Below are 13,197 nucleotides of genomic sequence, written 5' to 3' on the forward strand. Positions count from 1 at the left end.
ACAGTTGCTGACCTTTGAAGCAACCAAAATGCTTTCATCTCTTCATTTTCATCTCTTTTTGTAAATTCAAACAGACCTATAAATTCCTAGGAAAAGCTGGGTAGGAAGAAGACAGGAGGACCCTAGGAGAGCATTGCAATCTGGGAAGCAGAAACCTCCCAAGTAAAGTTTTATGGGCAAGAAAGAAAACCCGCGGCAGCTGTGGGTGAGGGAAATGTAACATACTGCATTGATTCAGAGCATCAGAAAATTAGGCACTGAGGGCAAAGATGTCACTCATAGTGTTGAACAGCAAAAAGTGAGAGCCTCCTGGATGCTAAAGACAGTGCTCAAATACTTATTTCCCATTTTTCTGGGGAAAATATTCAATTATAATGTAAAAAGACAGGAAATGGGGCCACGGGCAATCCATGTATTGTGTTATTTGATAAGCCATGTCTGAAAAGATCTGCCTTGCTTTTGACAATGAGTACATTGGAAAGAGCTAACATTCAGCCTTTGAAAAAGTATTGCAAAAATAATCGAAGGTGCATCATACCCAGAAGAAGCAGGGGAAGAGTCCACCTCTGAAAATGATCTATTGCAGAATAAAGAACAAAACTTCAGAAAAACATTTAGCATCCTCAGTCATATCCAGAAAAAACAGGGTTTCCATGAACTAGCCTGAGATAAGATGATGGGGTAAAAAAGGGATGTGATCATTAAAAACTTTTAGGAAATGGAAAAATCTCAATAGCATGATAAAATATGTCAGAGACAGTAAAACTTAAAAGTGAGGCTGTTGAAAAGCAGATGAACAAACTCATAGCACAAAGAATGTAAAAGGCTAAATTGTTTATGTACACCTGTTCAACCACATTACAGCCAAAGGGCTGCAGGGTCAGATAATAATGAAGTGCCACCATATTCCAGAAAGATTAGCAAAAAGTAGGAAAGCAGATAATACCAATTATTGGGTAGGATATGAGGAAACAAGAATCCTTGTGCCCTGCTGCTGGGACTGTGGATAACCCAGCAACTTTACCAGAAATTAGTGAAACTAAACATGCATGTACCCCATAATAAAAGATATGGAATAAAATGGGATGTAGAGGACAAAGACCAAGAGATGAAATCATGGAAAGAAATATGATAAGGAATTGAAGAATGAAAAGACAACATTTAAATAATGAGGCTTTCTGGAGGAAAGACTATGTATGAATATAATATAATCTATAATATTACATATAATACTACATATATATTGTATATACATATATCTTTTTTTTTCTGAGTTGAAAGCTTGAATGTATAGATTGAAGGACTCCCAGTGTGTCAGATAAAATCAAGAGTGCCACACCAAGATCTATCTTGGCAAGTTTTTTGAAATCTAAGAACAAAGAAAAAAACCTTTGGGGTTCCAGGCAGAGGACACCAGATACCTACAAATGAACAAGAGTCAAACTAGCCCCAAATTTCTCCTCTGACTCACTTTGTAGTTTCAAAGGAGAGAAGTGTAACCGAAGAATTTTATACCCAGCTAAATTCTACCATGTGTCAAAGCAGCCGAGGGTCATCCTCAGCAAGATTTCAACCACTTGCCCTTCTTCAGAATATTAAAGGATACTCCAACAGTTTCAGATAAGCAAGATTAATATATCCAGAATGGAGAACAGTAGACATACAGTCTGAATACTAAAGAGAATAAGAGGAAACAAATAGGAAGCATACAAAGAGAGTAAGACGGCCGGGGCGCCTGGTTGGCTCTGTCGGTTAAGCCTCCAACTCTTGATTTCTACTCTGTCATGTTCTCAGGGTTGTGAGATGGAGCCCCACATCGAGCTCCGTGCTGGGCATGGAGTCTGCTTAAGATTCTCTCTCTCCCTCTCCCTCTCCCCCTCCCTACTGCCTCCCCTTTCTCTATTAAAAAAAAAAAAAGAGTAAGATTGCCAACAAGATAAGTGCAAGATCAAGTACTTATTACAGCAATAAGCTTACATGTTTTAAAATCCATGTGCTCTTTTCAAGAAATATACTTTAAAACAATCTTAATAGAATGCAAATAAAAGAAGGATCAGATCTATGATAGGCAAATACAAGCAGAAATAAAGGTTTCAATATTAATGTCAAGCACGATATAATATAAACCAAAAAGTAATTAAATGGCCAAAAAAGTAATAAAATTAAAGAGGATGTTTTTTAATCTTGATAAGTATTTTAATTCTCTGTTCATGTAATGATTATTAAGTGCCTACTATTGGCACCAGGCAAAGGATTACATTGCTAAAAAATAAAGATATAATTGTCGTGAACATTTATGCTCAAAACAACATAAAATCAAAGCAGATAAAACAAAAACTGTTGAAATAGTTGGAGAAATTGTCAGAGAAGATAGAGAAAAATTTAACAAGTTTTCCAGTCTTTGACAGATCAAGTAAACAGAAATACAGAGCATGTGATAGTTACATTGGTTGATTGTATCTGTTATACATAAGAAATCTGATAAAGACTTTTATAGCTTACAACGTAAGATTGCATTCTCTTTTCCAGCCACTGTGGAACTTTCACAAAAATTGATTGTTGAATAGGCCACAAAGAAAATCTCAATAAATTCCAAAAGCAGACACCATACATGCCAAATTCTCAAAACAATGCAATAAAACCAGAAATGATAACAAAGCTATAAAATAAATTTAAAAGTACTCTCTGAAATAAATCCTTGGTTAGGGATTAACCCAGAGCCTCAATAACTCAGAGCCCCAGTCATAGTGTGTTTGGAAACGAACTTGGTTGTGTCAAAGAGGGAAGGAGATCCCAGAAAGCTTGGGCGTTGCAGTTAGGGCCGTGAAGCAACAGGCCTGGTGTTTGCGGATGCTGAGTGACTGGGCTGGGGAGGAAGACCTAGCAAGTCCGCAGGATGCAGGTGGGTAGCTTTTGAGGGGGAGAAAGAGCACAGGTATTGGAGTCCTGTAGACCCAGATTGGAGTCTTGTTGGCTATGGCGAGTACCTCCATGGCTCCCATTTCTCGGTTTTAGCCTGCTTATTCAGAACTAGGGATGTTGAGCTATATTTATGGTTCTTGGGTATTGTAATTACCTGCGAAGTTTTTTAATAATACAGAGGCCTAGGCTCTAGGCACAGAGATTTCTGTTTCCATTGGTTCAGTGTGGGACCAAGGCATCGGACTTTTTTAAATATCCCCAAGTGATTCCACCGAGCAGCCAGGGTAGACAACCCCAGAGCTAGATGACTTCTCGAGTTGTTCCTCCCGTTCTGAAAGTCAGCAGCGCTCCTAGGCACCTGTAGCCTTTGCCCACAGAAGAAAGTTGTAAGAGGCTAAAGCCAGAGGCACGGTAACGCAGAGCAATGTCATCAAAGTGAGCATTATCTCAAATGGGGCAGAAAATGCCAGTGCCAGTTAATATTTTGCACCCAACATGATTTAGACTGGGGGCATAGATTGTACTCCAAGCCCATAGTAAACACAATGGGCCGTTTATTCACTGAACAGTAACCACTGTAATTACCTACAGGGCAAACATATGAGGTTGTTCAAGCAACAATTAATTGTGGACCTGGAACTGATGGGACGATAGCAATAAAGTATCAACCAGAGTGTGATTCAGAAATCACAGCGGAAAACCAATATTTCCCAAATTGTGTTAGATAAGCATTTGAGGGGATATGACAGCACATATACTGTCCCGGGTCCTGAAAGAGTTACTCCCTGATTTTCTAATAGCTCCCTCTTACACTGGTGACCGTAGGAGGCTTAAAGTGTTGTTTTAATTTTGAGAGAAGAATCACAGACACTACGTTCAAGGGGACTCCAAAGAGCATGTATTTCTTGTACTCATTCTGGGACCCCAATATCACCTGCAGGCAGGGTTACTGACCTTTTTTGGGTTATAGGACCCTCTTGATGAACCTGTTGGAAAGTGTGGATCCTCTTTTCAGAAAAATGTGCATGCCAAAATGTACCTGCCAGCCCACACAACCTTTTCATGTAATTTTTGAGGAGCTCACAGACATTTTGGAGCTCCTCTGTATTCTCACTAGGTCATGGTTCAGCCTCCATTTGCATACCTCCAGATGCAGGGATCTCACTACTTGAATTGCTGGCCAACTCTGAATGCCATTGTTCCTCAGTGTGTCCAGCTGAGATTTTCTTCTTTGTATGTTCTTCTTCCCATTGGTCCTTCTTCTACTCAGAATTTTTCTAAACAGTCATTCTACCCTTGACCTTTAAGTCTTGGGATGATGTCCCTCTCTCTATGAGGATCTTAGAAGTTGGTTCCTACAGGTACTCTCTAGCTCCAAGTGACAGCTGATGGGATATTTTGTGTTCATCTCCAAAAGATGGGATGTGTTGAGGTTGCTGATTGGACACAAGAGATGCAGGGGTCCTAGGGAGTGGCTGTCTACTCTCTGAGCCAGACCAGGAAGAGGGACAAGGTCTCTGCTGCCTCACTCTGTGAGAGTCTTAGGGAGGAAAAGAAGGAGCGCCTCCCCAGGTGACAGGAGAGGCAATAAAAAGTATCTTCAGCTGGGGCCTGAGGGCACCCGTATATTACTTCTCTGGATGCTGAAATTGGACTATGGGATGTATTAGGTCTAGAACTGCTGCTGGGAGAGCACAGGCTCAGGGAGAAAGCTGGTGGTGACAGAGTGAGCTTGCTTTAGCTGTGCCCTCTCTGGGTTAAGGGTTTACATGAAACAAAAGAAGGAAGGAAAAAGAAGGAAGGGAAGGAGGGAGGGAGGGAGGTTGGGAGGAAGGAAAAGAGGAACAGAGGGAAGGAGAGAGGGGAGATGACCGTCTGAAAGAAACCATGGAGGAATTGTTTAATAGTCTCAGTGGGGGAAAGGCCTTTCTAAATACGACACAAAACCTGAGGACATAAAAGGGAAAAAATTGATAAATTCAACCACATTTTTTAAAAAGGGTCTATATGGAAGACGACACTATAAGAAACATGAAAAGAAAAGGTACAAACTAGGGGGGAAATTAGCAACTTCTATTGCCAAGGGCCAGTTTCATTAATAAGAAAGATCACTTTTACCAACTGATAAGAAAAAGTGAGTCAAGTTGGAAAACAGGTAAAGGATATGAACAGTTTCCAGAACAAACTGCAGATTGTTCTTGAGCATAGGAAGAGGTGTTCAACCTCGCTTATAATAAGGTAAATGCAAATTAGAAGTGCAGTAAGATACCATGTTTCCACCGGCACACAGCAAAGATCAAAAAGGGTGATAAGCACCTTCTGTGGGCGAGGCCAGGGGACAGGGAGAACAGAGATCAGAGGAAATGCTACAGAGGAGGTGACATTTAAGCTGGGCCTTGGAGGACAGATAATTAAAATCCAATTTAGTAACTTGCACTTAAAGAGAAGGAATACTGAAGAGGAAGATAGACAGATTTGACTACTGAGTGTAAATTAAAACACACACACACACACACACACACACACACACACACACACACACAAACAAACATAGAAGCAGATAAGCTGGGATATTTGCCGTAACTGCAATAGTCTGAGTTTGGATGCTGTCCTTATAAAAAAGTCTTCATTAGACTCAGTAAGAAAAGCATTAGAATACCACTCAAAAATAAACAAAGGGCATGACAAAGCAGCTCCTAAAATAGAACACGCTACTAGTTAACGAGCCCGTGGAAATAAGCTCAACATTATGCATAACCCATGAATGCAATATGATTCTCTTTTTTTAGTGATAAACCATTGTAAGATTATATAGAGAAATGTTTTCTTTCTCTCTGTTGGTAAGACTGTGGTTGAAATTGGCCCTCTAATTATACCTGGCTAGTGGGTGTGTAAATTGACATAATTTTGGGGGGAAATAAGTATTAAGTCTTTAAAAGCTCATCTCCTTTATGTGGGAAATTTTATATCACGGATTCTATCCTACAGAAATAGCCTACAATGTGGGGAAAAGATGCTCTGCACAAAGATGCTTGTAGAATAATATGACAATAATGACAAATTGCAAACAGTCTAGATGCCCCCAAATTAGAGATGATTCAGTAAATTATGGTATGTTCATATGCTGGAGTATTATGCAGCTATTAAAATGTTTGCAAGGAGATTTTTCTAACAAGATGGTTTCAAGGCTTGTAGGATAATGTTAAGGGGGGGGTCAATTGTGTACGTAGAATGATCTCAAGAATCTCTTTTTTAAAAAATCACTGAGCATGGAAAAAGGACCAGAAGGAAATAAACTGCGTTAATGGTGGCTCATTGGCAAGGAGTAAATTATTGGTACATGTTTTTCCTCCTTTCTCCTTATTTTGCATTTTTTAAAACTTTCTATTCCATTATAATGTATCACTTTCACAACAAAAGGACTTAAAAAATGTCTTGCCCCATGTGTTTGCGCCCCACATCAGGCTCAGTGTCTCTTTTCTGTTTGGAAAGGTCCTAGGCACGCAGCCATGAAGCCCACCAGTAAAGATGATGTCCCTTGTGTTTTCCAGCTTTCCTTCGCTGCAACCACGCCCGTCCTAGCTGATAAGAAGAAATACCCTTACTTCTTTCGGACCGTCCCATCAGATAATGCGGTGAATCCCGCCATCCTCAAGTTGCTCCAGCATTACCAGTGGAGGCGAGTGGGCACGCTGACCCAAGATGTACAGAGGTTCTCCGAGGTACGTGTGCTGGGAGGGCGTGTTCACACCTGCCTGTTACTCTTGTCCCCTGCCAGGGGGCCAGATGGCTTCATCCGGGATGGGTCACGTCACAGGACCTTTAAGCACGCTTTTAGGAGCAGGCTCAGAGCTGAAACACCATGGACAAAATAGAGCTGGCGGGTGAGGAATTTGTGCACGGGACAGGTGAACACGTCCCTCTCCGTAGCTCAGGAGCGAAACCTTCCCTTCTGTCATGCCTCTCGGCCAAATCCTGCGGCTCATTCCCTGACTGCCCCTGTGGGTTTGCTGTCCTTGTTACTGATGCCGAATGACCACTTAAAATCATGATGTGCCTCCAAGAGCGTGTCTACCATGAGGGAAGTTTGGGGAGGGGCTGGCTTGGAACCAAGGCTCCAGTGTCACCGCAAATTGGTGGGTTTGCTTAGGGTTTTATCTGGTGGTTTATTTTCATGGTTTACACGCATACATCATATGTGGTGTTTGTTTTGTTTTTGCCAAAAAAAGAAAAAAAGTTGAGTATAGATAATAAAAAAATAAAAGCATTGCTTTGCCCGATTCCCCCTAAATCCCACTTTCTCTCCAAAGTGAACCCTTGCTTTCTGTTTATTGTTCATCTGCCCAGAACATTTTCTGTATATTTGTTTAAACCCAAATGACTTCATACTATATATTTTGGTTTTCTCACTTTACTGTGGATCTCAGCGATCTTGATAGACCGCATTCCTATTAATGGGTCATGGTGTTCTGTCAGATGGATAGGTGGTAATTTGTTGAATGTGTACAGCTTTTTGCTATCACAGCCAGCATCTTCCTGCCTCGGTGTGTGTCTTCTCAATAGATTTCTAGAAGCGAAATTATTGAGTCATTTAAAATATCGCAACAAACTGACCTCCAGGAAGGCTGTTCTGAATCCTAGTCCCACAACAGTGTTTGTAAATCCCCATGTCCACACTGCTTTACTAACAGTGGATATTAGCAATGTTTGAAAAGTTTTCCCTACTTGGATGAGTGCGAAATGATCTCTTGCCTTTTATCCCATTCTCCTTGGAGCTCCTACTCTCCTTTTCTCTCCTACGTGTGCTGTGGCTACTCGGAGCGTCCCAACAAGACAAGCCATTGCACATGTGCTCAGCAGCCCAAGAGAAAACACCAAGAGCCGCGTGGGGAGACAATGTGGGAGTCAGGTGTCTGGGCGGACCTCGGCGGGAGGACTCTCAGAGGGCTGGTCCCTGGTGCAGCAGGGGAAGTATGTGTCCAGGAATGGGGGCAGAGCAGGACTGGGAGTCATCACACCTGTTTCCACTGCAGCTTCACACTTATTCTCTGAGGCTCCACCTCTGCCCCACCTCTCCCATGGGAAGAGCCCAGCTCACTCCATACATTGGTGTACGACCTTGGTGAAGTCACCTCACTTCTCTGAGCTGTGGTTTCCTCCCCTGTAAAATGGGGACAGTAGCCCTTCCCATGCCTTCCCGGCAGTTCTTGCCAAAATCAGTCATGGATTTGAAAGAGCTCTGTAAACTAAAGTTCATGCACAGACAGGGATGTTTTGGAGGTGCTTAAAAAGCAGAAGTGTTTGGCCCCAAATAAGGCAGGCTTTTCCCAGGCAAGGCTGGTGCTCATCTTCCCACCTCTCTGTTACTCAGTCCCTAGGGAGAGGCATGAAGGAAACGTGACCTGCAGTGGCAGTGACTCATTGCCGAACACTGCAGAGGCTTTGGCTGGAGGACTTCTTTACGGCAGTGGCCGGTGCTCTAAAATGCATGTCAGACAGGTTGATGGTGAGGTGGGGACACCCAGTCCTGTGGCCCCATTGACACTGGACTCTGCTGTGATTTGGAGAGATCTGCTTGTTTCCAACAGTCTTTGGCGGTCAGAGTGTGAGGGGCCTTTAGGGACACCTCCCCCAACCTCCTCATTGTATAGAAGTGAAAAACCGAGGCCCAGAGATGGGAAGGGACAGAGTTCTGGGTTTCAAAGCACCTCTGAAGTCATGAGGGATTGTTCACAGAAAAGTTGGGACTGAATCCCGGGATCCCGATTCCCAGTGCAGGTTTCCCATTGCTCCTTCTGTCCATCCTAACTTCTGTTGTCACATGGGAACTGCTTCTAACTTTGGAGGTTAGAAATACCCCCAAAGCCTTGGTTTAAAGAAGATAAATTTTAGTCCCGACTTGGTTGATGCTTTATAGATACCCAAACACTCACAGCCAGCAGCCTTGTAGGGAGGGGTTATGCTCCCATTTTACAGATAAGGAAACTGAAATTTGCAGAGGGCGATGGACCTCCTCCAGCCCACCCAAGGCTGCCCGCCTGACCTTCCACTGCCTTCTCCGTTACGCTGTCCTCACTGGGGTCGAGTATCGACAGTCTAGGACCACATCTCCATCCCTACACGGCTGTGTTAGGGCCCTCAGCTGCGGTTTCAGGGCATCTCAGCGGGAAACCTCTTCTCTGAGGACAGGATGTTGCTTGGTGGCATTGCTGGCAAGGACCCCTCTCGATTTAAATCTCTTAGCCCAGCTGACTCCTCTGTGTGCCCAAGGGTTTTGGCACCCTTCTCCTGATGTCTGGGCTGCATCGCTGGAGTGCAGGCTCTGGAAGCTCGCCAGAGGCTAACAGCTTTTCATGAGTGTGAGGGAAACTGGATTCCTTTTATGAAATTGGTCGATCAGCAGCGTCAAGCACTTTTGTTCCAAACTGGTGCACTGGAAGGATCGTCAAGTGAAAGCAATCCTGAAGTTGGAGGGGGCTGGGCAGGGGATGGGGCAGAAGCTTAATCCCAGAAGCTTATTACATTGGGACTGAAAGGGGTGCAGGGCTGAGAGCCATCCCACCTTGGGGCCGGCTGCTCCTGTGTATGGAGAGCCGTCCCACCTAGAGTATGGTGCCCAGAGGCTCCCTGGAACTTCGATCAGATGGGCCGGTCTCCAGACCTCACTTTGCCCAGCAAGGGCTGCGTGGGCCCAGACAACTTCCTTCCCCTTGTTGACTTGGATGTATAGGATCTGGAGCTGCTGCTGAGACAAACAAGGGTCCCTAGTGGACACCAGCGGCTGGAAAGGTAGCGCTTGCTTTGACCCTGCCCTCTCTAGAGCCAAGATCTAAATGAGATGAGAGAAAAGGGAAGAATTTGGATCAAGCAGGCTGATCCCTAGGCCCAGCTCTGCCAGGCAAGGGCAGTGCAGCCATGAGCAATACACCCTATCTCTGTGACGTTGAGTTCCTTTGCGTAAAATGGGGATATTTATCCCGACCTCATAGGGACTCAGAGATGAGAGAGTTAGAACGAGAAAATGAAAGACCTTGGCATAGTAAGTGCTCATTAAATGGACATCCTCTGCTCCTATGATCTATGATTCCAGGAATGCCTATCCCTTCACTCAATAATAATGGGGCCTGTGGTTTGCTGGGGTGTGTGAAGGCACGGGCCCTGTGCCAGGGAGGCCAGGGAGGAATGGACATGGCCTTGGGCCTCCTCTGCTGGGTTCTGGACTCTGGCTGCTCATTGGAATCACCAGGGTATTTTTTTTTAATATGTTGGGTTCCCCCCACCCCACTTTTAACAGCTTTACGGGGATATAATTGGTGTACCATAGAGTCCCTCCATGCTTAGTGTACAGCTCAGTTGTTTTCAGGAAATTGATGAGGTTATGTCACCGTCACAGCCCTGTGTTAGAGCATGCCCATCACTCCACAGATTCCCTTGCACTCATTGGCAGTCAGGCCCACCCCCAGCCCCAGGTTTGTTTACTTGCTCCCTACAGTTGCCTGTTTGGGAAAGTTCACGTCAGTAGCATGCTATGGCATGTCCTTTTCTGTGTCTCTCTGCTTTGTTTCGCGTGTTTCTGAGGCTCATCCTTGGAGCCAGCATCAGTAGTTCATTTCTTCATTCAGCTGAGTACTATTGCCCTGTGCGGATACGGCACATTTTAGAATCACCCGGGGAGCTTTTGAAATCCTGATGCCCGGGTCAGCCCCCAGACCAATCTCGTTACATCCGATGACCCTGGCCTTTGACCCTGTGCGAGTTCTGCAGGTGGTTTTGACGAGCCCTCAATGTGAATGTAGTTCGGAGTCGGTGCCGTCAGGAATTCAGGGTGGGGAAATGGCGCCCTCTTGTGGCGGGGCTGTTGCTGTCAGAGTAGCCCTGGTCCTCAGGTAGCCTGACCGCCCTCAGCAGGTGTGGTGACAGTGACGGTGCAGCAGGGTGGAGAAGGTGGAGGGTGGCCTTGGCCCAGCGCCCGGGCTCTGTCAGGTGGAAGACAACGGTGGGGGTGGGTGATGAAAATTGAGGGTGCTGCTGAGTGGGAGCTCCATGGGGCCCAGGATGGAGAAGGATGAGCAGACAGATGGCCCGTGGGCTTGGAGGAAGTGGAGCTCTGGAAGTCTCTGGGAAGCTTGACGGAGCTGGAAGGGTGGGAGGCATGGTCAGAACTGGAGGAAGGATGTCTGGATTGAGGGGCCAGGCCCCGGCTCTGTGGGAATTGTGGGAATGGCTGAAGGGGAGTGGAGGTAGATGTCACTGGAACTGGGGACGAGGAGGTGAGAGACCAGAGTGCTGCATGACATCTGTGTGGGCATGGCAGACACAGGGTGGAGGCAAGGCTTGGGGTACAGATGAAGGCGTGAGCAGGGCTGCCTGGGCAACCGGCAGACGGCAGCAGGGGTATTTGGGCCTCTCCCCCCAAGTTTCAGGTCCTGTGGTCTACAAAACCATCTTCCCCAAGTTATTCTTTAAGTTCCCAGTTACATGCTGCAACTAGCCAGCTAAGCACCCTTAGAGGAATCAGTCTCTCCAGGCCTCAGTTTCCCCTTCTGTAAGATAAGGGAGTGGGGCCAGTTGACCTCGACAATCTCTCCGAGCTCAAAGAATTTGTGATGAGGACCCGGGGAGGTCTGGTCTTTGACCCTGTTCCTGCCACTCCCAGGGGTGTGGCCATGAGAATTACTTTCCCTGTTTGTGCTTCAATTCCTTCATCTTGAAAATGGGGCTAATAACAGGACCTAACTTCTAGGGTGGTGGTGAGGATTAACTGTGTTGAGAAACTTAAAGTGCTGAGAGAAGTGCCTGGCTCCTAAGAAGCACCATGCAAAGGTGGCTGTTATTTTTATGATCATCTCGAATCTGGCTCCTTAGCCTGCGACTGCCCCCGCTTAGGAGCCCAGCTGTGTGGCAGTATGGCTTCCCTTCCTCCTCGCCCTCCAGGCAGGCTCTGAGGCTCCCTGACCTGCCACTGGTCCTCAGTGATCTCAGGACTTCTGGGGCTGACCTTTGCATACCAGAGACCTCCCCCGAGGGGTGGGATCTTCAGAGGCCCTTGATCTGTCCAGCACCGAAAGGGCACCATCTGCAGAGTTCCTCCTCCTGAAGCCGCCGGCCCTCCGCAGCCCTGCCTGGCCCTTTGAAGTCTTCCAGGTTTTCTAAGTTGCCAGCTGCCCCACCCAGGAGGTCTCTGGTCACCTCCTCTAAAGTTACTGCTTTGTCTTATGGAGCAGTCGCCTGGCCTGCGGGACACTCCTGTAGGGAAGAACAGGACCCCTGTGCTTGCTTCTAATCCAGGAGCCAACCTTAGTAGGCATCAGTCCTTCTCTGCTGCTCTAAGCGGGAAAGAACTCCTTGGTCTGGCTGCAGAGCTCCTCCATGGTCCCCTGAGACCTCCTCCTCTGTCACCTCCAGTCACCTCCCCCTCTCCTGCAGCCACACCTCCACGCTGGCTTCTCTCTGCAGGAACGTCCTCCCCCACACCTGGCCAACCTTCCTCCCCAGGCTGGATGACACGTGCTCTCTGCGTGCTCCCCACACCTTCCTCCACCCTAGGCTTCTCTCCGTACCTGCTCCTAGCCCAGTGCGGCATGATCCACCATCTGCTTCTTCGCCCAGCACCCAGCACCACTGGCCAGCAAGCCCCTGTGGACAAAAGCCAAGTTGAGCTCTCTGTCCCCTCACCCTGCATGCTGCCTGACACAATGCTGAATGCTCAGCAGGGCTTTCAGCCAGTGAGTCTCTAATCCAGTGGGCCAGAGGGCAAATGCAGTGATTTCCCCTCTGTGGCCCTCAGTCTGCCTGCACCCAGGATGGTGAGATGGGGTGAGAGGGGTGCAGAGAGACCCCTGCCCCTAACTTGAGTCTCAGGGGCTGTAGGGAAGGGAGGAGCTGGCGCAGTCAGCAAGTCACACACCCACAGAACGCAGGCAAGCGATTCTGTCATTTCTCAGCTGGGTCTTTTTTTGGATGTGGCATTGTTTAGTGGTGGAGATTCTTCCAGAGATCTCACTGGAATGTTCTGGGCCAGCCACTGGAACCAGCAGTGGCCAGGGATCTGCCTCGTGGTTGCTTCTGCGTGGCAACGATGTTGAGCATTGGAATGCACACGTTGTAGTTTGTGTCTGAGTTATTTTTCTTGGCTGTGTCGTCCCAAGATGGTCATTCTGAGTGGTCGACACCTTAGAATCCTGTCTTACCAGGGTCAGGTAATCGCATCCTCTAAAACAGTGGTTCTCAAAGTACAGTCTTAGACCAGCAGCCTTATGTCATTGTCACCTGGGA

General features: G+C 46.5%; 1 protein-coding gene across 2 annotated transcripts in view; it reads left to right on the forward strand.

Annotated features, from left to right (window-relative positions):
• The window catches only part of GABBR2 (gamma-aminobutyric acid type B receptor subunit 2), a 336,632-nt gene that overhangs the window by 128,358 nt on the left and 195,077 nt on the right, over positions 1 to 13,197 (forward strand). For both annotated transcript variants that reach the window (XM_045780604.2, XM_087869533.1), the window contains exon 3: positions 6,474 to 6,644. In XM_045780604.2, coding sequence (XP_045636560.2) covers positions 6,474 to 6,644 — 171 coding nt within the window. The remainder of the gene's footprint in view (positions 1 to 6,473; positions 6,645 to 13,197) is intronic.

Source organism: Ursus americanus, chromosome 18, assembly GCF_024610735.1.
Source record: "Ursus americanus isolate L20-20 chromosome 18, mUrsAme1.1.p, whole genome shotgun sequence".
In the NCBI taxonomy this organism is placed as follows: domain Eukaryota; kingdom Metazoa; phylum Chordata; class Mammalia; order Carnivora; family Ursidae; genus Ursus; species Ursus americanus.